This window comes from Phalangium opilio, unplaced genomic scaffold, assembly GCF_054372755.1.
Source record: "Phalangium opilio isolate 3A_F unplaced genomic scaffold, DU_Popi_V2 ptg000082l_1, whole genome shotgun sequence".
Lineage (NCBI taxonomy): Eukaryota > Metazoa > Arthropoda > Arachnida > Opiliones > Phalangiidae > Phalangium > Phalangium opilio.
In genome coordinates, this window is record NW_028324189.1 from 7952957 (window position 1) to 7980513 (window position 27557).

Consider the following 27557-nt stretch of genomic DNA (forward strand, 5'->3'; position numbering starts at 1 on the left):
CACTTCACCTTTAAATTCCTTAGAAACTATAAGCTTTATAAAAGAAAGCTGTCAAGGTTTCTTAAAATAGCAACAATACAATGAAATGCTTCCAAAAAAAACCTGACAGGTAAATTACCTGAGCATTTTGAATGTCGCCTCTATACCCCTAAACACAATATAAAATTTACCTATTTCACCATAATCCCCAACCCATAAGAATTCTTTTCAGAACCTGTCAAAGCTTGAGTCCCTACATTCCAGGGGGGCGTAACCCCCTCTCCCTCCTCCATTAGAACCCCAAAATAAAATAACATGCCTGGGACTGAGATCACGCCCCTTTTCACTTTTCATGAATGGCCCCACCTGGACCAGATAAACATTTTTGAAAGCTCTAAATCCTTCAAAATCAAGCCATCAATCAATCAAAACCATTTTAAAAGACAGTGTAATTATTTAAAGCGTATCTTTTTATGTACAAAATGTCCACTCGATCGCGTCAGTCACGCGTCACCTTAAAGAACGAGTTTCCTAAACACCACACCACAACTTCTATTGAATGAATCCGCCAAGGCCCAAGGTGTTAAGTTAGAAAAATAGACACGTCACATCCCGACATACCTTGCAATGCAACGTCTTGATGGAACAATCAATCAATTAATTAAAACTAAAAGTTAAACTAGAATTCTGTTCTTAATTTTGAAAACACGAGCGGCATTATTCCCAATGTCCATGTAGGCCTTACTGACAAGTATCCTCATTAGGCCTTTGCAAACAACATCGGGAATAAGGAGGGTTAATTTAAACTAAAAATTTGCGCGGGTTTTCAAGAGACTCGTTCTATTGAAGGCATAAACTAAATATTAATCTTTTTTTTTTGTTTTCACATTATTAAACGTTTCACATTTTGCGTTCAATACTACATTAGTTGATGACGCACAATATAAATGTCTCCCCATATGATTCTGTTGACTAATTTTTCACTTAAAGGAAGGAAGGAAGACCACAGTTTCGCTTCTCTTACTTTTACTTTTAAATATCTTTTGTTTTAGTTTTAGTTTTGTTTTTGTTTAGTAACTGATTGAAGCGTAACTGTATCAATTAAACTGATCTTGAGGTGGCGCGGGTGCCGCCACGGGTGGCGCTGTCGTCTGATTCTGATTACTGAAGCGTTTGTGTTCGTAATTAACCAGTCTCTTACCCACCAAGTACCTAAAAAAAAAAAATGGAACCATTATAAATAAGATACGTGGAACTTTCTTCCGTCTGTTAAGAACGAAGCTCGATTAGTTAAGTTCTAAGGAATTACTTGTCATTTCTGATGTGCTCGTACAACCGGCAAAACTGTAAAACTTGAAAGACTACAACCGCGATGAAACAGAAGGCAGCCACCATAGATGGGTAAATGCTTCTTAAGGCTACACTTTCTACACTTTCTGGAACTCCTGAAAGAAAATATTAACATCACGACAAAACCAAAACTTTTAGAACTATAGAACTGAACTCAGGGTTCATACAACTTTTGGAAAACAAATTTCCCTGAGATTTATGGGAGGTTTTTCCCGATATACTTCCCTGAATTTTCCAGGTTTTTCCCGTATATGTAGTATCCTATGGAGCAAATGTTAACGAATGAGGGGAGGGGGGGGCAAATAGGACTATAACATAATCAAAGGACATCCCCGTATCTCTAGTAGAACCAGAGTTATGAGCCTCCAAAGTATAGTGTAATGTTAATCCTATGGAGGGTATGTTCACGAACATTTTGCTTAATTACTCGGCCCCTGTTTGTTGTAGCCCTAAGTTTTAAGTATGATTGGACTATAACATACTAAAAGGACATCCCCGTATCTCTAGTAGAACCAGAGTTATGAGCCTCCAAAGTATAGTGTAATGTTAATTCTATGGAGGGTATGTTCACGAACATTTTTCTTAATTACTCGGCCCCTGTTTGTTGTAGCCCTAAGTTTTAAGTATGGTTGGATGGGGGACAAATTGGACTATAACATACTAAAAGGACATCCCCGTATCTCTAGTAGAACCAGAGTTATGTGCCTCCAAAGTATAGTGTAATGTTAATCCTATGGAGGGGATGTTTATGAACATTTTACTTAATTACTCGGCCCCTGTTTGTCGCAGCCGTACGTTTTCAGTATGGTTGGATGGGGGACAAATTGGACTATAACATACTCAAAGGACATCCCCGTATCTCTAGTAGAACCAGAGTTATGAGCCTCCAAAGTATAGTGTAATGTTAATCCTATGGAGGGTATGTTCACGAACATTTTGCTTAATTACTCGGCCCCTGTTTGACGCAAATTTCCCTGATTTCCCCGAATTTTACTAAAAATTCGAAATTTCCCTGAATTTTCCCTGAGGTTTTTGTCAACTATTTATTTCCCTGATTTTTCCCGGTTTTCCAGGTTTGTATGAACCCTGTGAATTGCGGAATGGACCCAGTCCCCGACTTTCTCTAATTTCTATTAGCTTGAAAGCTGAAAGAACATATCATTTAGCCATCCTTACCAAGCATAGGGAGAACACTGACGGCTAGTATATAAGGAACTGCCAAGGCTAAACCCAAAACGGTGACAACGGGCACAGCCAAATCAATCAGAATAAGTTTTAGGTTGATCTGTCTAATACCATCGTGATAAACTTGCTCTATGATTCTCTTTAGCCACCAATTAGGGCCCATTAACGTCACGGCGCAAACGATCTTTGTATGTAAGACGCCAAGAGCCCAATCCTACAAGGTAATTAATTACCTCGTGAGTTACAATTATCGGGGACCTTTTCCCGCCAGGTGGTCGAGTTCAATTACTTACTTGCCAAAGGTAAATAATAGGTGTTTGGTTTAAGGGAACTCTTAAAGGAACGATAAAAACTACATCAACTAAAAGCCCCATTAGCAAAGGCAATAACCCCAGCAATACTGCCAAGGCTACCAATGATTTCGTCATCTAGTAACAAAAGTAATTGAAATAATGGCTAATTACTTAGTAATTAGGATCATTTCCCTACTCTATCTCTTCAGTATTACGGCCGGTACTTACAATGGTAAGCCATTCGACTACTTTGGAAAAAACGGCGTTCCATCCTTTGGGGAACCAATTGCACAAAACGGCGACACACCGCAAAAACAACCAACAAGCGTAAAGTCCGCAAGCTGCTGTATAAAGCTCGTGAACTTTTGTAGCTCCCATCCACAGAGACATTAATTTACGACCCAAAAACACTATTGATCAAAAGTTCAAAACAAATGATCAATTATTAACTTTGGACACCATGGTCAAGAGTACTTGAAAGATACCTGGTATGGTCAACATGGTTAAACTAGCCAATACTAAACTTAAATATATGATTACAATCAAAGCCAAAATCTGTAATGAATAATGAATAATATGAACTCTACCAGAGAAAGGAACACGGCCAATTGAAAGAGAGTCAATACATACCCTTAATGGAAAGAAACTCGGACATCTGTATGGTTGAAATCCAGTAGGCGTGGCTCCACCACCTTGAACCAGAGCTTGATGGGCCGCGGCTAGATCTAATCTCATTCCATCCACACCAGCGGCAACGGGTATCTCTTCAGGTTGGGCTTCGGGAACTACATTTGGATTCAGAAGCGGTATATCCTCAGGTTCATTGTCCATGACGGGTTCATCTGGATTATTGGCTTGATTCAAGTGCGCGGTTTCTATTCCCTCTGTCGCTTTCTCGGGTTCGTCTCCCAAGAGATAAGAACGAAGATCCAAGACATATGAAACGGCGATACACCACGCGCGTACTAAAGCCTTCAACCATTGACGCGTTTGCCCTTGTTCTAATAATGCCGGAAGTATCACTTGTAATAAAACTAATTCCAAAGAAAACTCTCCAACAGGCGCGTCGCTGTAATACAATTAAGGATACCGCGTCAGGGGAATTAGAAATAACCATCAAAATTAGTTATGACGTCAGTGAAATTCAAGTACCTAGAGAGGACCACATTGTAAGGTAAAAATCCCGGGAGAACTTTTTCAATTAGAATTACGGGAAGCCAGACCATCAAGAGAACAGTTGTACCAAATATTACTAATGAAGCCAAGAAACGTCTAATGTGTCTCAGAATGGGCAAATGAATCATCTATCCGAGTTAATAACAAGATGCCTTTTACATATCCGACACGGAATTTGGGTGCGTCAAGTTGGTCTTACCTCTTGTATAGGGCTAAAGTCAGGGTCGTTCAAGTTCCTGAGGAACCACAACACGCCGGGCCTCAAAACTTCGCGTAGCAAAAGTATAAAGGAAGCGAATTGGAAAACGTAAACCATTCCAACTAGCCAATGTATGAACATGGACGTCCCGGGTGCCATCTTGAAACTGGCCTCTCTGTCAGCCAATGTGGCGTCCAACATTTTCTAAACATTTGAGAACATTGCATTGCTTCTGACCCTGACCTGACAATGGGTTTACATTGTGACCTAAGGCGGCGGACTTACGAGTGAACAAATATCCAGCCACCATCCACAGACCAAGGGAAACAGTCCAATTTCTACAACTGACAAGAGAGAGACCTTGACGACTATATAACAAAGGCCTAAGAGTCTCTTGGTCTTTTTAAGGCGGACGATAGAAGCTAATAAGTGTAGGACAACCAGGACAATTCCAATGACGACGTATCCGCACAATGTTGTCAATAAACCTTCAAATTGAACTGCCACAACGTATTCCTTCAATTTCAACCCAATTAAAGCAAAATGGCCAATATGATACGGACAGAATGCTATTAAATAAATGACCGTCATCTTTACTTTGATCATACTCGTGGGTGGAAAATTTCGTGATCAAATTACAACGCACGCGCCTAAGCACTTACCAAAAACGAGTATAAAAAATGTATTCAATGATACAACCCAAAACACATGTTCCTACAAAAGAAAAACCAAATAATTTAAAATGAAAAACAAAAGTATTGTCTTATCTTAACATTATTAATTAATTAATTACCAAGAATATAAGTGATCCATCAAGACCAAGAAGCCTTTCCCAAGTTAATTCTTCAGCTGCTCTGTCCCATTCAATGGGATTCCAATTGTTGTCATCTTGGGCGACGTTATTACCATCCATAGGATTATCATTCTCAATCTGGGCTTCATTGGGAGCATTCTCACCACCGAGAGGAATTTCTCCGCCATCTCCTTCCGCCAGAACCGCTTCCTCTTCCCCCTCATCGTCGGCTTCACCCTCACCTTCAATGGCCGCTTGATTAACAACTCCCGCATTCTGAAAGACACAAGTGGAACTACCATCCTTATCACGAATAGGATTTAAGAGAGTGGAGATTGTCCCCTTCATTGGTTGGTACTATCGAAAAACGCGTGATCAATTAATGTACCTGTTGTTGTTGGACATTGTTATTATTGTTGTTGTTGTCTTGATCAAGCCAATCAGGTCCTCCACCGTGTAGAATTTGTTCCCGAAGCCACACTAAACTGATGAACGTGCAAAGTGTGCACGTTACCACGCAACATCCGTAAAAACTATCAGCCAACAGATTTTCACTGTATAAAATACACGTTGCTTTATCACTACATGGTCTAAAACTCGTTGGTTGGGGTCACTATTACTGCTCAACTTTGCTAACTCAATCAGCACAGCAGTTTGCCAGCGCCGAATGAAACTGAAAGATACGCTACTTACGCGGACAGCATATCAAGTGGAAGCGTGAGATAGGAGCTGACAGAGCCTGTAAATAAACATCGATGTATTCGGCAGGCAGTGAGAGGAACGACTAGGAGCCAGGCAGAGGCCACCAAAGTATAATGAAGCCAATATCGAACAGCTGTTCCCAAACTACTGATCAGACCGCTTAGGATATCTTTAATTGGGAGGCGTTTTGGCATATCGGGAGAGTAAACTATCAAAGTCAAATATTCATTAAAGTCAATATATAAACCAAAATCAATGGCAGATCAGGTCTATTTTAAATTCCTTGACTAACAATTGTTCATTGACATTAAGAAAAAAAATAATTACTTGGCATGAACGCGAATCTGTGGTTGCAAAGCTCGCAATATTCTTTCCGGCTGTATTTTAGCCATTGAACCAAACTGAAAACGAACAAGGGCAAAATTATTTTGCAATACTCCGTGTGGTTTCCAATGTGCTAAGGTTGTACAGTACCCAACAACGATCTAAAGACATACAGTGTCTCGCGTACACCAAGAAGCGATATCTTGTTTACAAGGGAGAAGGTATAAATTCGTCACATTTCTAGCTTTATCTACATCCAAACATACGGTCCGGAGTTAACCCCCGCCTCTAAATTACAACCAGCATCTCATTGGTTCTTGAAAACTCGCGTCAGCGCGACGCGAATGACGAAAATTACGTATTTTCTGATTGAGGAGAGGCGAAATAGTCCGGCCTGCCTTTACGTCCCCCGCCCCCCTTGTATTTTGAAAGGGGGACTGGGACTATGGCGCGCGAATCCTTTGGCATCTTATACCTTCTCCCTAGTAAACATGATACCGCTCCTTGCGTACACCATAGAGTTAGGAGAGTGCCACATAAACTTGAGAAATGCCTGCCCAATTCAATACTCGCGAGATATAGTGACCACGACACTATAAGGTGCCATTTCTAATTTGGCTTAAATTTTTTCTCTTTTGGTAAATCATAGAAAATCAACACAATCATAAATAAACCCTTGAAGTAACAAATTCAAAAATTTTCTTTGCCAAATAACTAAATCCATCAACATAGTGGTTAACTGGTAAATTAAAGGTGTTTCCGATGTCTATGTAATTTCGAAAGGAACCCCACCGCAACTAATCGGCCCCCCACGGGATTTCTATACATGTATAGAGTAATGTCAGTTCTACGTATGCAAACTATGCAAACGTCATACCCTTCTATCTCTTAGCTAAGTGTCATCCCCCCTACCAGGCGCGTACAGTATCCCCTCTTACAAAAGCGCGCCTAGAGGGAGGGATACACAGTCTACTCCCCCCTCTACCGACACTACTCTATATGATTAGGAAAACTGGTTCAGAAGTCCTAAAACTGGTCAGGGACAATATATGCTCATAGGGGACTATACAACAACAATGGGAAATTCTTCATTTCTAGGAAGTGTTTGAAAATGCTTCTACACTTCTTCAAACGCTGATAAGATACGCTGATAAGAAATGCTTCACAATTCCTTTTAGAAACGAGCTTTATAGTCAACTTCAAAACCATCACGATTTTTTAGCTATCAAAGCGTTGCCTACGTTAATCAAGGCCTGTGCGCGGCGCCTATTTTAATTTTTCGTTTGGCAATTTAAGTTGCCAAATTCTATCACCCGAGAGCGCTATTAGCTGGACTTAGGAATTTGAAATGTTCATTTTCTCGCGCTTGGAGTTTTAAATACTCATTTTATCTCGCGTTTCGGTCCAGCTATCAATGCCATCTCGCGGTAAATAGGGAGAAAATAAGAAGTCGCGTTTCTTAAAAGTCGCCCCCTTCGAAACAACCGCGCACAGGCCTTGATTAACGTAGGCAACGATCAAAGCTGTCACTTTTACCGGTCCCCTTTACGATTGCAATATCAATGGAATGGAGTGCACTGCCTTTTCGCGAGCATTACACTAAATAACTAACTGGATATCAGCGCGTAACTACGTTGGTTATTACATAATTACACGGAGTAAACATCAAACTGACACAACAATAGCAAGATAATCAATTACACTAATGAAAAACAAAAATATTATAAAAGTAGAGACTCACCAATCCTGATGGATGTATTTGATACTCCCTGTGCAAATACACGGGTGATACAGTGGTTTGTCTGGTGTAGCCTCTGATCGACAAACTCTGCATATATCTATAATAATAATAATAAAAATAATGTTTATTAACGGGTTAAAAGAAAGCCAGAGGCTTTTTGCGGCCCGACACAAATCGAAAATGCCACACAAAACAGAACGATCACATCAGGCTTATCAATAACGAAACTATGGAATATTTTATTTTTACATTACCTTGCTGCTGAGACTCCTCCATTTTATATATTATTCATAAATTTAATTTGCACGATTATCGAATAGGTGTTGTCAAAATTTGCGTTTAAAGTCCACGTAAATAAGGTAAGAAACAAACATAACACCGTCCTCCTCCCCCTGCCTTTGATCCTCAAGAATTCAGAACCAAGGCTTATATAACAAAATTTGTCTTCACGCTTTGAAAGTATTAATTTGGACAACAATTATTTAATTAACTAAACTAACATATTTGATTATAAGAAAACGGTAATTTTCAACGATAATAAAAGGGAAAATGTGTTGACCACCAAAAATCTGCACTCTTTGAATCTCTCTTCGGCTCTTCGCTTTTCACAGCAATCAGCAGCAGCAGTGCAGGGATACAGGAATAACAGGATAACTGTAAACTATGACGTAGCTCACACAGGCACTCCGTATTGACGAATAACCGTAAGACCAACTACCATTGTGTCAACTAATTTTAAGACCAACTCCTTGTTTGATTGAAACAGGATTCTTCCAATTCTCGCTCAGGAACTAGCTTCGTGTTTGGTTATAAACAAAAAAAAAAAAACTTAAAAGTTTGACGGAGAACTGGTTAAAAAAGAACCACTAACAACTTCCAGGTCGTATTGGGAAAGGATGAATGGTATAATTAAAGTGTTTAAGCGGATTTAGTAGCATAACTAATGATATAGTATAAGGGTTCTATTTAAAAAGGGTGTTTTCTGGCCCCTTAATAAATTGAGTGTCCATGACGTGTCTATAAACACTAAGTGCTCGAGGAGAGGAAATTATTTCAAGCCTGTAATAATTTAATTATTAGAAATAATAAATTAGATAATTTCATCACACTTTTAAACTAATGTGAATTTACCGATAAAGTAATGTCATTCACTCTACCTTTAAAATTCCATAGACAATATAACAATAAAGTTTTTACCGAACTCTCAAGGTTTTATTTAAACAGGAACAATATTTCAAACTGACAGGGAAAGGTAGCCAATGTTCCTTTACAACTTGAGTATTTTATCAGTATCACGATCTTCAAACCAAAAGAACTTTTCCAAGAAGCTGTCAAAACCCCACCATTGTAGCGAATTTCCATCACCCCATTATAACCCGACTCGTGAAAAGAGATTCCTAGAATTTTGTACCCCTTCCTGCCTGCCCCCATTAACTGGTGACCAAAGACAACTGTAAGAACCCCTACGGGTCGGGTTGGGCCACTAACCTTCTAGGTTGACGCCGGTTAATGCAGAGCCTGGTGGGAGTGGAACCTCTCTTCAGTCGAGAGATGAGATGATAAAATCCCTATTTACAGTCTTTTGCTGCTGGTTCTGCCTTACTGGCTGGCACGCAAGTTTTAAGAATAATAGTGAAGAATGAAAACTTGGAAGAGGTAAGAATTTTAAACAGTAATTAAATCGCTCTTAACTGAAAATGGTTTTAAAACTATGGGTAAAATAATTAAAGCTAATGGTGTTATAGTACAATAAGAAACGGCACTTTACAAGTTAGGGGTAAAATAGAGTCTGGCGTTTGACCACCTTGTTGTCTCCTGAACTAGTGATTGACGGATCCAAAGATGTTAGATAAGGCTCCAAACATCCACATACGGGATAGTCCGTCTTAACTGCCCCTCCCCCTTTATTTTTGGAAAAGCTAGGCGGTCACAAACACGAATAGGTTCAACCAGAAGTATTTAATACTTCTCTTCGAAAGAAGTGTACAAGCACAAAGCGGGGTAAGTGTAACGTCATTCAGATTCTCCCCAACATCGGAACATTTAGAGCAAGGTTACTAAACCGAATCACCGACGCGACAAATAGTTCTCTCATCATTACTCTATAGAGTAATGTCAGTTCTACGTATGCAAACGTGACACCCTTCTATCTCTTAGCTCAGTGTCATCCCCCCTACCAGGCGCGTACAGTATCCCCTCTTACAAAAGCGCGCCTAGAGGGAGGGATACACCGTCTACTCCCCTCTCTACCGACACTACTCTATTAGCGCTTAAATATTTGACAAGACGAGCTTGTGCATTTTTGTCCCTCGTCAAGACGAGGTTTGTGGGATGATTGCTGGGGATTTAATGCCAAACAATTATAGAATTCGCCTTACGGTGCTATGCCCATTTGTAGTTTGATGAGCGGGATAGCAAACTTAAAGGGTGAGCCTGGGAAGAATGACGTTACATAACTTAAAGGGCTCCACCAGAGGCTTGCAGGGTCTCTATCCTTACACGTGCAAACGGCAGACCGCCTTTTACCTTTTCCAAAGCTACCGCGTCCGCAAGCCGCCGGTGGAGCCCTTTAAGTATTAAGAGGATACAGAGTGTCATCCTTCTTCTGGTTCAACTGAAAACTTAAAGAACTGAACATATTTTATCCGCATACATTTATTATGATAATAAGGATTTTAGGAGAACAATTTACACGTTAACTTTTAGGCAATTGCGATAAAAAAGTTTTTTTTGTTTTCTTTTTCTTATTTTATACAATTTGTACCAGAGACGCTTTGTTTTTGTTTTTTGTGTTTTTCATTCATTCTTGAATATAAAAGCGTCGGATTTATAAAGTTTCTACCATTTTAGTATCGACACTAAAATAATAATGTTCTTCGAAGCGCGTTTTAAATGTATATATATATATACGAACTCACGCACCAAAGTAATTAATATAAGACATGAAAATTAAACAGTTTTAACATAATGGGAATGTCCTTTGTTCAATAAAATAAAATAAAACACGTCAACTAGGCCTAGAGTGTTTTGGAAGTTAAATAGAAGATACGTGTCAACGTGTAGCTGACGGAAAACTGATCATACGCGCACATTTTAAAATAATTTTAAAGGGGGACTGAAAGTATACTTGAAATTCGTCACAGGCATGTATATTTTTCAAATATAAAAAAAATAAGCGCATGCATGCATGAAGAGTTATACTGAAATAGAGCTATCCCAGTTGTGACGTCAGTGCCTAGGTATAACGTCACGGGCTTAGCTTTGAGAGTGGGTGGCCATATTTGGTACCGCTTTGGTTCTATAGAGTGGTACTGAGACGGGAGGAGCTACGGAGACGTGACGTCAATATTGGTAGTCTAAATTGTAAGGCCTGAGCTGACGACTTCCAATATGGTCGCCAAAAAGGGAGGTAAGAGATAGGAGGGTGTGACGTCACGAGAAAGTTCGTGGTAGCGGACTATGGGCAAATAGTATGGGTGACGTCACACTAAGACTTCCGAGATAGCTCTATTTAAACACAGAAAATTAGGGTCCACACGTGACGCTACACGTTGACGTAAACGAGTTTTTCAGCAATTTTTATTTTTTAAACAAAACTTCAAAGGAATGGTGTACACGAATAAAAAATGTGTTCAACTCGAAACCCATCAATTTTAAAAGATACGAGACGGCTTAAGTTTTAAACACAAATAGACAAGGGTTAAATTTAATTATACATTCTTAAAGTACACGTTTGTTAATTAATATTGAAAACCCTTTCCTTTGAAGAAATAAACAAATAATTATCTTGGCAAGTTAGTTTTAATATCAGTAACAAAAATTAATAATTAATTAAAGTTAATGGAAACGTTATTTGAGGTATCAAAGCCTAATGAATTTTGCACTTTTGGGATTTTTCAATTATGTTAATTAAAGTTGCGAACAAACTTTAATACCTTAATTATCACGCAAAATTAAAAAGGCCAAAATTAATATCGAACCCAAACAATCAATCAATTAACATTTTTTTTAAACTAAAGAGACGTAAATGGAAGAAGCCATCTCATTTTTAATTCAATTAACAACAGTGGCTTTAATTAAGACAAAAAGTCAAAAATTCATTTAATTAAACGCAAAATAAAGTGCAAAATAATTGATGAATATATTAAATAATACGGAAATATTTATTTTAATAAACTGTAATAAACACCCTTGAATTGAAACAGAAGTTCATGTATGAACTCCCGATTGAACTAACTAACTAAAAAACGAAAATATATTTTACCCGCTGTTTTCAACAAAAACCTGGCGCCTCTTAACCGGTTCCACTAATTTACAATAAATTAACCTTACCTTTTCAAAAAAAAAATCTTAATAATAATAATAAAGTATAGGCCTACATACATATTTGTATTTGGTTCAGTTCAGTTCAGTTCGGCTTAGTTTTTCACCGTCAAATAAACTTAAAAATAAAAGTAAGTCAACTAGTATTCTTTAAATAAAATGTTAGAATAATGAAGTTATATATATTGTTTGTTTGTTTGTTTTGTATAAAAAAACAACTGTTTTCACACTTGGTTCAAATGTTAATATTATCGTTCAAATATTTGGATGGTTGAAACTCAACTGGACGTTGATTCTAGAATGTCCAATATACGCTTGATTGACTTCAAACCCGAGTTGCTAACCACACCCTAAGAAAAATTAAATTTAAGTAAAGCGTAAAAAGTCGTCGTCGCCGACTCATAAAACAAGATGGCCCAAGGGCTGGGCCTTAATACTAATTTTACACGGCTCACGTGCCCCCCCCCCCATATAGTTGATCTCCCTAAGGTATTATTAAAATAAATCGTACAACTAAAAAACATTTCTGAAACACAATTTCTAATAACGTCACATTTCAATTAAAGTATGGTTTTCACTTGACCGAAAAACACTACTTTGCAGCTGGACGTAAAACGTCAGATTTGTTTTTTACGTTGTCGCCCAGCGTTATAGCGTTTTCACTTAGCGTAGTTCATGCAAATAACGGAACCAAGGCTTAACAGATAAACTGAACACTGCACTAATTGCAGCCCAAAGACCTTTCTTTTTTTGCAATCTTTGTTTCTAATATCATACATATTTGTATCGTTCCTAACCTCTTCAATAAACCTTTCAGCATTTAATTTCGGCATTCTCAGGGATTTGTACTAGTTGTTGACTCGATCAGGTACGAAATAAATAAAAAGATGGCGGACCGCGGACGGCCTCTTCCGAACACGAGTGGTCGAAAATGACGTCACGACTCTAGCTTATTGCTGATTGGCTCGCGCAGAGCGTTAACGTTGAACGCGGCCGAAAAAAATAGAAAGCTAATATCGCCACCACTCAACGTAATTTCTGTCCAGCGTAACTAGGTTTTTTTTCGGTTGTCGCTTGACGTCGGGCGAAAAGTCGTGATTTACGCCAAATGAAAACCATGCTTTATATGAATGAAACTATCCAAACCTAACCATCCAGCGTAATCTGATGTATCACGCGCTCAAAGTGCGGGAAAATTATCATCTTCTTTCCTTCACTCAAAAAGCCCGCGAAATTTAAACTACCATTCTTTCCTCTCTCTCCTCTCCGGGTGAGAAGCCCCCTCTCCCTCTTCCCCCCTCTCACTTATATACCAGGCTGGCAGTTCTCTCTCTCTAGTCTCTACGTCGCGTCGCGCTTTCATTCGTTTCTCTCCGAGCTTCTCTCTCTCCAAATCGTGTACGCTTTCTTCGTATAGTGTACGCGTCCGGTACAGGCGCTTGGGCCCTTTCTTAAATTTTACCGGAATTAAAATTCCGTGTAAAATTAAAAACCCGCAATAAGTCGTCGTCGACTCATAAAAAACGCGCAATAAATCGTCGCGGACTCATAAAAAAACCGTACTAGGGTAACATCTCCTTACCTATCGCTTACCGACAATATTCAGGGGAATCTGTACTTACAGTTAAATTGACGAAATTTAGGAACTTCCTTAAAACTTCAATCATGAGAGTGAAACTTTCATTGGGCATTTTCTTACCAATCATTACACGATAATCCTGCAATTGACACGCAAAAATAAAAGAGAAATTATCAGTCACTGACAATTACCTTCAAATGATTGTTTGATACTTACAGGATTTTCTATAATACAACCAATCAGAAGTGAAATGTAAGAGGCGATAATTGTGTGCTCCATATTTTTCCCGGCTTTGTGTAAAGCTGAGAAAAAAAAACACGTCAAGTAACGAATGGTAATAACAATAAATTATTATTAAAGGCTTCTACTACAAACCTTTCATGAGCGTTTCCTCTAACTGTTCGACTTGCGCTTGCGTCGAGATGACTTGCGACCCACTGGGACCCTCCAATTGTTTCTTATCATCGCCAGAGCCATTCTCCTCAACTTCTCCATCTAACAAAGCGTTTGCTTGATCTTCCGACTGTTTTGCCAAATGCAAACGGTGTACAAAGACCTGAACACGTAACGCAAATTGCAGCGCAAAACGGTCCATTATATATAGGCATGAACATTCAATATTGCAATTTTCGTAAACCCGACAAATTAACCCCACTAAAATCGATATGAACCTACAGAATACGGTTTTTTGTCAATTGGACTGCCAAGTACCCATATCCAAATGATTTGGGTACTTGGACATATTCAAATTAGAGTTGGTCCCTGACCCGTGGCAATATTGCTAATTAGTGCAAGGTTTCAATCACTTCGAGCCAGGTTACAATTAGAACGCGCAAGCAATATCAAACTGTACTTACTTCAATCATAGCATCAACGCATGACATCTCAAGACCATCGCTGGGAAGATCGTACGAACCAACAACATTAACCCTAACAAGTCGCTCCCGATTTTCCGGGCAAAACTCGACAAAATTTATGAGCAAAGCGAAAGACTAAAATTTAAAAATATGGTTAAAAAATAGGCCTACTTATTAGAGTATTTGCAATTTACCAAAACTTGCAAATCAAATCGCTCTTCAGCGGGAATATAAGCGCACGTTTGAAGGATGAGTAACAATACACATTCCAAGATTCCTTCTTGAGATCCAACACAAGCGCTGCCCAATGCTGAAAATGGACCAAATTCCATTCAAAAATCGCAAAAATAGACGTCCTAACTGGCCAATTCATCAACAAGTACAACTTGTTTAAAGGGAGGGTGAAGTAGAAAATCAAGTGATTTTTTATCGATTCTTCTACTAATTATAAGACCAGTCTGCATAGTGGAACATTCAGGAAATACCAGCTCCGAATGATTTTAAAATTATTTCAAATTAGGTTCAGATTTTAAGGATAATTTTAAACAAGGACCTCTGACCAATCGCGTAACGCCCTGCCTTTTTGTTAACAAAATTCTCGTGGCACGTTCCACGTCTCGCGCCACGATTGTCACGTCGCGCGCGAATTTTATCAAATCTCGTGATAAATTTCATTCAACACGTAACGTGCCACGAGAATTTTGTTAACAAAAAGGCAGGGCGTTACGCGATTGGTCGGAAGTCCTTCTTTAAAATTATCCTTAAAATCTGAACCTAATTTGAAATAATTTTAAAATCATTCAGAGCTTGTATTTCCTGAATGTTTGACTATGCAGACTGGTCTTAAAATTAGTAGAAGAATCGATAAAAAATCACTTGATTTTCTACTTCACCCTCCCTTTAACCACCTTAATTATTAAAACATACCATTTTCGTGCGTGATGTTGATTAAGACTTTAAGTAAAGTCTTAATGGTGGTGAATATGATGGCACCAGGCGCGTTGCTACTTTTCAATCTAAGATTATCTCCCGTCGCCACAATTGGATGGTGGACAATGTGCGTGCGGCACAACTGAAGCAAACTATCAACAAAATACAACATTGTAAGTTAGAGCAGTTGCATGCTTACTCCACTAAGGTACACGAGACGGTATAACAAAGTTGCTTACGAAATGGCTGAAAGTACAAGCTTATCACCGGTGATGATGGTTAGAACGTGTTTTTGGTTAGCCTTATTGGAATACGTCACATTCTCGAGGACTCTGAGAAAGCGATCGAGCTTCTTAAGTTGATCTAACGTGTTTGGTAACTGCGTCGTGTCCTCAACATCTTCTTTCCATTTCTGAGAACCAGTGTACACTGAAAGTAAATACAAATAGCAACTTGAGTTGGCGGAAATCCTGCTTCAGGGTTCGTACGAAAGTTTTCTATTGAAAATCCCTGACTTTTCCAGGTTATCCCTGACCAAATTTTGGCAATATCCCTGACCATTTTAAGGTGTTTACCGGAGCCCACTTCATCACACCTGTCTCATATTTAGCATTGGTCGAAGCATGGTTTGATATACCAAACGAAATCCCTGACATATCCCTGACTTTTTAGGAATTTTTCTTAAATCCCTGACTTATCCCTGACTTTTGCTCCTATTTTTCATATCCCTGACTTATCCAGGTTTTCCAGGTTATCCAGGTTCCGTACGAACCCTGTGCTTAATCACAGAGTTTGCGTCAATTTTGAACTTGCTACTTACCGTTTTCAACAAGATATTCCAATCCGTTATTTTCCCTGATTTCTTCTTTAAACCATTCACCCGTTCTTCGTGATGATAAACTTAAAAATGTTTCCATTGCAAGAATTCCAGTCTGAATTGCGGTAGAAATGCAAACAATTATATTAAATGTACTATAAAGAACATTCCGAAGACATACCGTGATGTTATTAAGGTCCAATTCCTTGGCGTATCCCTTTTGTTTCATTTCTTCGCAGAGACTCCTGACTTTCTCTCTGATTTTCTCCGTTTGTTGGGAATTGATGGACATGGACAAGACAATGGAGGTGGAAGACTGACTGGTTTCTTCGGCGTTGCATTCCAGCAGTTGCAACAACAGCTTTAACGTGCTCTTATCCAAATCCATCGTCAGACGGTCTTGACTCAACACGAACATTAAAGTCGCGGTTGAAAGTGAAAGGCACTAAAAAACGATAAAACAACGCGATTAAAAAGAAAATGTTTTCCGCCTGCTAGTGAATGATATTTTACTTACTGGATCATTTGGAGCGTCAGGTAAGGCACTAAAGACTTTCGATAAAGTTCCGTGCGCCCGCAAGTGAGTTCTGAACGAGGCAGACATGCATTTTGAAGCCCAACTCAAGACACTGTCGGAAATTAAGAACAACCATGATGTATTTCTTCGGTAGCTGAAACGGTTATTGTTACTTAATTACCTTAGACATCGAGTTCCCAAAGGACCCGATATGTTTAACCCATCAAGAAGATATTCAACGTCATCGTTGAATTCTTGAGTCTCTCCCGATTCGTGACACTGATGAGCTTGTTTCACATTATGAACAACAGTGTACAACTGAGGGGAAAGTAATAAGATCGAAATATTTCATAAAGTAAGTAAGTCTTACAATGAATATATCATGTACGTGGTCGTTACAATTTCAACTTGTAGTTCTATCACCAAACCATATTAAAAATGCGCGTCTTGCTCACTAGTTAACGTAATACCACTAGTTGCCACCCCTTAAAGAATTCGTTTGATATAAACTCACCCCTTTGACGCTACGTTCGCATTTCCACGAAGTGATAACTTCGCCCTGATTGGTTGTTTTCTTAACATATTTGGACAAGGTTAGCTTGGACGTTAAGGCGAGATCTTCTTCGTCGTCGTCCTCATCATCATTGAAGTCGTAATCGCGTCCTTGCTCTTCTTCATCATCCTCAAATTCATCCGCTAAACTCATCTTCCCGACATCCTATAAATATTACACATGGTTGCCAGCCACAAAACGTTAAGATGCAAAAACCCCGGGTTTTCCCGAATCCCGATCTTTTATGGTTAAAACGCGAAAATATCCGCTTACCGTTGTCTCCGTAGTTTCATTATGGTCTTCATATTCAACGCGCCAACTGGCTCTCGGGTTGTACGATGGTTTGTTCTACGTTAAAATATTAAATGTTGGTACAGAAGTTAATGAATTTTTGTCTTGGGAAGTGTATGAGTAATGGTTATGGACAATAGGGAGCTAACAACTGGCTACGGGGAAGAGATAGTCTGACGTCACGCAGCCCCTCTCTGGTTGGCATTTTTGCGCGTAGAATACTGCTTCCAACCGTTAGGGGGGATGAAACTCCAGTAAGAGATAGAAGGGTGTGACGTTTCAGGGTCAGAACTGTTAGCTCCATATAAAAATCTCTGTAAGTCAAAAGAACTCGTGACATTCACAAAACTCAGGCCAAATCCCCCCCCCCCGCCCACGGATTTCCTAAAGTGCAAGGCAAATAGTGATTTGATCACAATGTCAGAACTGCGTAGGTGCTTTACTAAAATAGCTGTTCTTTGATCATGTCTACTTTGCTAAGTAACTGAAATCGCAGCTCAAGACTAAAGTTTCATTAGTTAACTTGTTGTTAACTTCTGGTTAGAAGAAAAGCTGTACAGACCTTTTTGGGTGGTGTTGAGAATATCTTTTTTTGTTTTAAAACGGTCACTTTATTGTTCTTGGGTACAGTCGCGCTTTTTTCACTTTCCTCCGTAGCAGCGAAATCAGGCTGCGAAGACTCTTTGGATTCTTGCGAGCAATCAGTCAAAGGTGCGCTATCGCTTAATACCACGACCGAATTCTGACTGTCCCCCATACTGGAAACGGTACTTTGCAAAAGGGGCTCTGATCCACTTACCACCGCTTCGCTTAAGTCAACATCAAACGCGGGCTGACTACGCGATATCACGTTTCCACAACCCGATGTTGATGTTGACGCGCCGCTATCAAAATGATTCTCGTTGACGCGGTGATTTCGCGAGTCGCCTAATTCTGGTTTGGGTTTATTTCTACCGTATGTCCTAAAAGCGGGGTTGAATATTTCAGGCTCTTGTCGCGTTTCGGCAACTTTGTTATCAGCCTGGTTAGTAGTGGTCCAATCACTCCATTTTTGCCCGGTGCTCGCTTGTGTCGAAGTGGGGATACTGACGGAAAAATCGTCCTCGTAGGAGGTCGCGTAAGTTTTCGGTTGATGGATGCTGGGCTGATATTGAACTTCGCTGGAATCGTAACTGAAATGTTTTACAAATTATTTAAATCGTTAGGCCTACCACAAACGTTTCTGTGGTTTTTCCTGGACCACAAATCTTACCAATTTGCGGTATATTGAGAGTGTGTACTAGACTGTGAACCAAAAATATCAGAATCCGGAGTATCGGAAAACATGCTCGGCGCGAAACTTTGGTTTGTTGGTAAAGAAAATATGTCATTTTGCGAATTTTGGGACATTGGTGGTGTGAAAAAATTGTCACTATGATTATAGGCGGTGGTACCGTTGGACGCAAACTTATTGTCATCACTCAAAATCCTTTCAACGGAAAAACTGGGGAACTCGGCCGATGTCCTCTGACTTTGAACCACCGCCTGCTGCACTGGCGGTCCTGAACTAAGTAGCAGATCAAAGGGATCGTTACTGACCCGTTTATTAACGACTGGCACGGGTACACTGGGGTACTGCTGAGGTTTTTCTACGATATACGGGGCAGAGGGCACTTTCAAATTCAGAGTCACTTTGGGAATGGGTAATTGGTAAGATTGCTCGTTTGGCTTTGACAAATGATCCGGTACATAAGTCCCATAAACATTCGTAAGATTGCCAATTTCGGGTTTACTGTTGTTCAAATCGTCCATCGCGTAATTATACGAAACACCGCTTGTTTCCATCGGTTTATTTACATCTGTATGAAAATTGTTTGAAGCGTAACTAGTATCGTAACCAGGCACTTTTTTCGCCTGATTATCGTAACTATAAGCATTGGCAGTTGACGTTTCAACTGGAGCGTTGGCTATTTTCTTTAAATCCGTCGTCGCGAAGCTGTTGGATTTATCATTAGAATAGTAAGTGTTCCCAGTTGCGGAGTATTTCGGTTTGTTTATCGTATTTTGGACCGCTAATGGTCTGGATCGACTGGCGGAGGAGCTTTTAAAGAATTTGTTTGGTTTCGACGTAGTAGGCGCGCTTTTTTGAACAGAATCACTACCACACGGTTTGGGGTAAGCCGTTTCGGCATTTTTAGCGGTTGGCTTGATGGTGGAGCCGTCACAATCGAAGCTAAACGGGTCATCATCGACAATTCCCATTTTTATTCTCTTGTTCGATTCCTCGGGCGACGAAAGGGGGGCGTGGTCTTTACCACCATTAGCGTGGGTTTTTCTAACGGACGTGAATGATGCCATACCCCAGCGATGTCCGCCCGCGACGGATACTTTGGCCGTAGATGGTTTGTTAGTGTTCTCCGATAAAAGCTGATCAAATTTAAGACTACTACGGACTTCCGCCGCTCTGCGGCCGTAAGATTTGCCGCTACCATAGCGAGACATGGTGATCTCAACTTAGTTTCGAGGTAATACAAGATGGTGGTTAGAATGACACAACTTCATAAACTCGTTCGAAAAGGCTTTAATGAGAGAATAGAAAATATCTATCTGTAAAACCCCAATTTTTGTCATTCACACGTAGTACGCGTCATTATGCCATTTGTTTCAATACAAAAGCGTAGAAAAAGCCTGAAACGAGGTTGAGACAAAACTTTCCAAAATAAAATTTCTGTGATTTTTTCGTTTATCATTTTAAGCCAAAAGTTTTCAATGTTAACAGAATATTTTAAGGAAATTCTCCATGTTGTGTTTTAAAACATATTTATTGTAAGTCTGTAATGTTACGCGTTTTCTGCACATTACTTAAAGGTTCAGGTAATATAACTGTATACCTTAAAAGAACCGCCGTTTTCTAAATATAACAGGAAAAATATTAAGAAAAAAAAACAACAATAAATGATCTCTTATTAGAAAATAATTAACATTTTATTAGTCTTAAAAACGAGGACTACTGCGCCGCCATTGCTATAGTGACGACAGATAGCCTCCCCTAAAGGGATTGGTTGAATTCTCACAGGCTGAGAGAGGTATGGGTTTAGAGGTTTAGGGATGCCCGTGTGTGTTTGTATACACACCCTTTTGAAACAGGGCGGCTCCCAGAAAGGGTAGGATAGGGCATAGCCCACTCGATCACGCGCGTAAGACATTCTATGGCGGCGCAGTATTCCGATCGTGTTTAAGACTAATAAGAGTTAATTATTTTGTAATAAGCGATCATTTATCATTTTAATATTTTCCTTTTATATTTAGAAAAAGATCAATCTTTTAATGTATGATGTTACGTTACCTGACTTTTCCATTAATTCCCTGTAAAAGTAAGTATTTTCTTGTGAATGTTTGCAATAAAGTATCAACACTTAAATGGGTTCTTGGTTTTAAAACCCATTAATCGAAACTCCACCTACATAAGTTTGGGGGGAACTTTCAAACGAAGATGCTGATAATATAAGACACTACTGCCCATTCTTTCCCCATAGTATTATTATTATTGCTCTTTTTGTTGTGTGGAGCCCTAGCTTGGAATAGGGCAGTAAATACAAGTATATATACATATAAAGGAGAAAAACCACACTTTTAACTAAGCGTGGACATATTTTTATAGGAATAGGTATACACAGGGCTGGAAATAAGCACAGGACACTTGGACCAATAAATTTTTTCAAAGTTTCGATAGTTTTTCCAGTCAAAGGGGTGGAGGGGGGGTCACTGGGCACATGTCCTATAAGAATTGTTTTTCTTATTTCCAGCCCTGGTTCAGACTAGGAGGATTCATACCATTCACACAAGGAGGCCTGGCTTTTGACACAACCATTAAATCTGACCATGTGTAAATCCTCCTAGTCTCAAAACTCCGTATATAATAATAAATTGAATAATGAGTTGGGTGCAATTTTAAATGAATCTTTAATTGATTAACTGAACAAACTGTGAGGTAGGTCGTCATTCTACAAACAAATGGTCCTATGGAAAAAGGAGTCTCATAGTATGTTTGTAGGGGATGGGTTTAAAAACAGACTTTGGCCCCTGTACCCTTAGGATTTTAATTAAATTATTTCATATGAATAACTCTCTGTAATTAGCAACCTAACTAATTTTTGTTAAAACTAATTTGCTAGAAACAAAGATTAGAATAAAACAGCAACATAAAAAATGGCAACATATTTCCAAAAGATGTACTCAAAGACTCCAGTTAACCTATCCCTGAAAAACCATAATATCAGTGATCTTTACACTATTTTATTATGAACATTTATTAATTGCGTGTACTCCACAACATTATAAATATATATCATTAGAAAGCGACCCCCAGAGAGTCAATAAAATACTGTCTGGTCTTGTGAATACAAACAAAGCCAAGGCTTACGATAGAATATCGACATAACCTCTTAATTAACATTCTTCCGAAAGTAATCGTAAAATATTTATAAAATGACAAAGGTTATATACTTACGCGATACCAAGAAATTCTTCTGGTTCTAATATAAACACCCTAAAGTGTTTCGCAGCATTAGAATTAAAAGAGTACGCGTGAGACTGAGACCGCCATTACAGGAAGAACAACGGAAACGCGTACCCGTTTAAGAATAGTTCACATCAGTTCAGTTCATTTAAATAGGAAATATAACGGTGACCAAATTCAAATGTTCCCGCAAATAGCGCCGGCGCCACGTTGTCTCGATTGGTGCTTATCCCACTTATTATTTAGATAACTACAGGGGTTACTGGACATTGTCCAATAAATTTTTATAATTTTTGAGGTCCCCTTTAAACAATATACAATTTTCCAATACGTCGTAAGGTCAACGATTTCTGTTAGTGTCAACATGGTGTCAAGTTTCCAACCGGGACTCACGGCAAAAGTACATCGATTTTATCTAGAAACCTTTGCTCTCAAAAATCGATGTATTTTTGCTCACCCATGCTTCATCAGTACCACCATAAATCTATTATAATAAACTTATGCCCAAACCCAGTATTACAGCCACGTCAATAAAACGTACCATCTATGATCTAAGATACAATTTCAACTTTTCAAGTGGTTGATAAGATAAACAAACGTCTGCCGCTTTATCTGAAAACCGTTATTCGTGGAGTGTTAAGATATTTTTGGATTTATCAACTGTTTATCAATTCAAGGAAATAACAATTAAGGCGGTGACGTCACGATAAACCGATAATATCTTATTTACTGCCATCCTTGGTGGGCATGGTTTTTGGAACGTCATTATAGCTACGTCAAACAATTTTCTGCCAAAACTAGACTATAAATAATATATTATTCTCCAATTTTAAGATAGGCCTAGTAGTCCGTTCTTCCGACATTTCACAGTAGGCATGTTGTTTTAGAAAAGTATCAACCCTTTTGTAAGTACCCGTACTGAGGCCACTTTACCGTTTGCTCCCCTGCTGCAATAGAAATACCCCAAGAAGGTGACCTCCCCCGCCCATATGGTGTTAATGGAATTGTCTATCCCAAAGACAAAGACACCAGTTTTCCTATTTCCTGCAAACCCATATCAAGAAGTGATATCTAGTTTATTAGGGAGAGGGTATATAAGGCGCCTTAGTATTCGCGCGCCATAGTCCCAGTCCCCCTTTCAAAATACAATGGGGACGTGAAAGGAGGCCGTGCAATTTCGCCTCTCCTCAGTCGGAAAATACGTAATTTTAGTCATTCGCGTCGGGCTGACGTGCGTTTTCAAGAACCAGTGAGATGCATGCTGGTTGTAATTTAGAGGCGGCGGGGATTAACTCCGGACCTACTATAGAGTAATTTCTTTCACATATACGGCAACGTCATAACCCTCTATCTCTTATCTTAGTGATATCCCCCCTCCCCTTCCCTTCCGGGGGCAAATAGTATTCTCTAGTACAAAGTTGCCCCTAACGTAGGGGATACACAGTTCACTCCCCCTCTCAACCGAAATTACTCTATACGTTTGGACTGGAGATAAAGCTGGAAATGTGGCGAATTTATACCTTCCCCCTAATAAACTAGACATCACTTCTTGCCCATATCAATCCACACTCCCGCTGTGCAAAAAAATAAAGACAAACAGAATACTTCTAAATATAAACATGTTCTTTTATTTTTATTTTCATAGACATTTTCTAACTATAAAATGATTCTTTCATTTTTCTTTTGGAAATGCTTAAAAATTGTTTTTATGCCTAATAATAAAAAAAGTTTGAAATTGAAAAGACACCTAAAATTTTTAAATTTATAAATGAAGAAACTAAAATGGTTTGTTTGATGAAAATGGGTAGATACTTTGAAGTTTGAAATATTGACTAGCTACTGGACAGTTTGTTTTTCTTTTATCGCGCAACAACAGGGGTTGGGTGGAGATTTCTATATTCATACTGTAAAAATTCCAACTCTTTAATTATTAATTAATATCCTATATAAAAATCTGAGATCACAATATTAAATTCTATACCTAAATTATTGATTTTGGTTGGTTTGTTTGTTTGTTTGTTTTTTTTTTAACTATAAAGATGGGTGGGGATACTTTTGTATCGCGTTAATTGCCTCGTTAATTATTTTAATAGGAATTTAATTTTAAAATATTGATTGATTGATTGATTCCCACGATCATCGCAACATTGCCAAGGAAGGTAGGTAATAATGGCTATTTACATTATCAAATGAGAGAAATGATATTATAACGTTGGGTACTAACAAAAATACTTAACTAACATAAACCATACTTGAAACATTAAGAGATCAATAATTGTTCGTCTGTTTTTTTTTTTGTTTTTGTAAAAAGGTGGGAAAAGATAATACATTTTTTTTTACTAGAACAAATTAGTAAGTTTCGCTCGACGATCTGTACAATTTTTTCTTACTTAAGGTGTATTGTTCGCTAATTATTAAAGCTGGTGATTTTCCTATCTTTTTCAGTAATTTTGCGGGAACCAATTGCCTTAAACTTAACCAGCTGCCGCTATCTCGCCTTAAGGTCAAGTGTAGTTCAAAAGTGGCCACAGTTTCGGGGTCAAATTTCATTTTACCAATTTTGCGACTGTTAGCGACGTTTTTCTCTTCCAGGTTGAAGATGACGACACATCCACGAAGTCCGCATGGTTCGTATTCGGACATTCGGACAATGTCCGCGGATATTCTCGATGTTAGTTCGCACGGAACTAAAACTTCGCACAGTAGGGTTGTTTTCTTGGCTTCTCGTAATGTTTCTTCGATTTTCCTGGCAAGTAAAACTTGAGCGGGAACTTCGCTAATTGAGATGCATTCTTCGGTAACGCACTCGTTTGTCAAACCCAAGTTGATCAAGTCGTGAGTTGTGATTTCTGAGAAAATATAATAAGAATCCAGTTGGTCACGGAATTATAGACTTATTATCAGAGGCACGTTGAAAATAACGTGAAGTGTGGGTGGCGACGTGTGATAATTCACGTTCCTCTTATAGCCAGGGCCGGAAATAAGCACAGGACACTGGACAATAGGGAGCTAATAGTTCTGACCCTGAAACGTCACACCCTTCTATCTCTTACTGGAGTTTCATCCCCCCTAACGGTTGGAAACAGTATTCTACGCGCAAAAATGGCAACCAGAGAGGGGCTGAGTGACGTCAGACTATCTCTTCCCCCTAGCCAATTGTTAGCTCCCTATAAAATTTTAAAATGTCCCATAGCTTTTTTAAAAACTAAGGGGGTCACTGGACATTTTGACCAATAAATTTTACGAAGTTTTGATAGCTTGACTATGAAGATGCGACAATATTTTTGCACACTCCAGTGGACAATGTCCTTTAAATTTTCCACTCTAATAGGGGGGGTCACTTTACACATGTGCCATAAGAAATTTTTCTTGTTTCCGGCCTGCTCTTAGCCCATGGAAAAATATTTACGTCCCCCTTTGAGCGAGTACGCGGACAAAGTGACAAAACGAATTATATTTACTAGGAAATTCATCTTAGCCATGCAAGGACCAAAGATATTCTAAGGCTGCTAACGACTCTAAAGCCGGTTTATTTTTGTGATAGACGAGACGCTAAGCGCGTCGTAAACATAATACCGGGTACAATCGGAAGGCTTCATCCCCCCCCCTCACTCGCGTGTCTCACACTCTGTTATTTCTATCTGCTTTTGATATTATGTACAAGTTTTTATGGCTATTCAACGGTGTTTCGCCGTTTCGGTCGCGTTTGTTATTGCAATATTTGATAAACTAAATGTCTTTCTTTCAATATGCTGATTGGTTTATTATAAGTAACATAATAATAAACAGTATGACGTACACTTGTCATTGTCATAATGATAAATTTCTATTATTTAAAGTTTTGTTTTCATGATACAGGTTTTGGGTGGAAACGGGATGGCCAAGTTTCAGGTAATTTTAATAACGTATTTATTTTTAGTGCTATTGACAAATAACAAGTTGGTTTATGGAAATTATGTTTCACTCTTGTAATATTTCATAGTGTCATGCTTATTGTTGTTATGTTACTTATGGTGAAATGCAATTCCGTAAGGGATGCGAAAAATTACATTGGTTTCAGAGATCAATTAGTGACTATTATAATAATAACTAAATAAACATTTATTTAATTCTAAAATTATACTGCTGACATTGACAATTTATGTCAGGGAATTTTGAAAACGTAGTGTAGAAAAAAAGGAACTCTTATAACTTACCTTTATTAAAACATTTTTGTTGCTCTTCGTTATTGTTGGTCAAACTGTTATCCAAAAGTCCAAATAAACTATCCAGTTTGTCTTTTTGGTTGGGTGACGTTTGTAATGTAGCGGCGTTGGTTTTCATATTAGCTTTCTGGTTTCGAACGATATCACTAGCTTTACTAACTAATTTAGTCCAAGAATGATAAACTATCACGTTGTCTTCTTCCGTTAATGTCAAATCGTTGGCCATAATAAGTCCACAAACAAGAGTTAAATTATAACGCGTCTAATATTCTTGTCAAGAAGGGATCATTTAATTCAGAACGTTGTCGCTAAGAGAACTTATTCAAACTAACCCAGGCATCATCCCGGACCTTTAAAAAACCTATCAGCTTCTAGCAAAGCAAGTTTAGTCTTGCATCAGCTGAAGTTTCGGTACAATAATAAGCCTCCCTTGGAAAAATCTATCCCACCGAGAACGCTCAGCTGATTTTAAACGTCATATCGTCATTGGAGTAACTTCGACCAATGGGAAGGCTCAGATGCAGGCAGTCTGCCAATAGAGGTTGTTTCTAGCCGTAGCAACCGGGACGCTCTTACACTGTTGCCGTGTGCTCGTATACAGCCGGGCTTTCGTTATCACCAACTCCTATCATGGTTGCTTTAATGCCTGGTTATGCACCCGAGAAATAGGTAGGTAACAACTGGCTAGGGGGAAGAGATTGTCTGACGTCACTCAGCCCCTCTCTGGTTGGCATTTTTGCGCGTAGAATACCGTTTCCAACCGTTAGGGGGAATGAAACTCCAGTAAGAGATAGAAGGGTGTGACGTTTCAGGGTCAGAACTGTTAGCTCCCTATAGTGTTATACACAGAGAGGCTAGAAATACGATTAATTATGGATCTTGTAAACCTTATTACCTAAAAACTGGAATAATGATGCTTCAATAAGTAGGCGGGTACTCTAGTAATCTTTGGGATACGATACTAGTTCCCATAGATATAGTAAAACTATCTATGACTATCTTCACCTTTTGATTATCATCGCGGTACCATAAAAATTCTGTGTCACTTCTATCGGGTATATTACGAAGTTTGAATTATGATATGTTAAAAATAGGTAAATTACAGCGGAATCAGTATAATTCTATAACCTGTCCATATTAAAATCATGTTAGAACAGCCCCTTTACTCTAGCGTGTTTTTTTTATTATTTTTTTTTATTTATATTTTTTTGTTAGTGAATTAAAAAAACCTGTTTTAAATGGGAA

General features: G+C 38.7%; 3 protein-coding genes and 1 long non-coding RNA gene across 4 annotated transcripts; 1 reads left to right on the top strand and 3 right to left on the bottom strand.

Moving 5' to 3' along the window:
• Window positions 1-413: 413 nt before the first annotated feature.
• Window positions 414-8539, bottom strand: LOC149651359 (E3 ubiquitin-protein ligase MARCHF6). The gene is made up of 17 exons (XM_089848252.1): window positions 7997-8539; window positions 7743-7839; window positions 6005-6078; window positions 5669-5885; window positions 5364-5529; window positions 4976-5251; window positions 4845-4896; window positions 4468-4751; window positions 4183-4386; window positions 3960-4111; window positions 3438-3876; window positions 3293-3362; window positions 3036-3217; window positions 2808-2942; window positions 2506-2728; window positions 1289-1424; window positions 414-1191 (listed from the first exon to the last, which is right to left on the bottom strand). Exons 1-17 carry the CDS (start codon window positions 8016-8018, stop codon window positions 1077-1079), a joined length of 2844 nt encoding a protein of 947 aa, XP_089704378.1. The 5' UTR covers window positions 8019-8539; the 3' UTR covers window positions 414-1076.
• A 637-nt stretch (window positions 8540-9176) lies between these two features.
• Window positions 9177-11326, top strand: LOC149651360 (uncharacterized). Its single transcript, XR_016371180.1, has 2 exons — window positions 9177-9398; window positions 9488-11326. It is a non-coding gene; the product is annotated as an uncharacterized LOC149651360 (long non-coding RNA).
• Window positions 11327-11874: 548 nt separating this feature from the next.
• On the bottom strand, window positions 11875-22311 carry wapl (cohesin release factor wings apart-like). Its single transcript, XM_089848254.1, has 17 exons — window positions 22099-22311; window positions 18862-20167; window positions 18172-18781; window positions 17592-17666; window positions 17280-17483; window positions 16947-17083; window positions 16766-16877; window positions 16430-16693; window positions 16252-16363; window positions 15671-15860; window positions 15429-15583; window positions 14696-14811; window positions 14502-14636; window positions 14020-14200; window positions 13861-13946; window positions 13688-13783; window positions 11875-12415 (listed from the first exon to the last, which is right to left on the bottom strand). Exons 2-17 carry the CDS (start codon window positions 20088-20090, stop codon window positions 12344-12346), a joined length of 3774 nt encoding a protein of 1257 aa, XP_089704380.1. The 5' UTR covers window positions 20091-20167; window positions 22099-22311; the 3' UTR covers window positions 11875-12343.
• Window positions 22312-23709: 1398 nt separating this feature from the next.
• LOC149651362 (DNA damage-inducible transcript 4-like protein) lies at window positions 23710-26742 on the bottom strand. The gene is made up of 2 exons (XM_089848255.1): window positions 26304-26742; window positions 23710-24956 (listed from the first exon to the last, which is right to left on the bottom strand). The coding sequence occupies exons 1-2, from the start codon at window positions 26536-26538 to the stop codon at window positions 24457-24459; spliced, it is 735 nt and encodes a 244-aa protein (XP_089704381.1). The 5' UTR covers window positions 26539-26742; the 3' UTR covers window positions 23710-24456.
• Window positions 26743-27557: the final 815 nt, after the last annotated feature.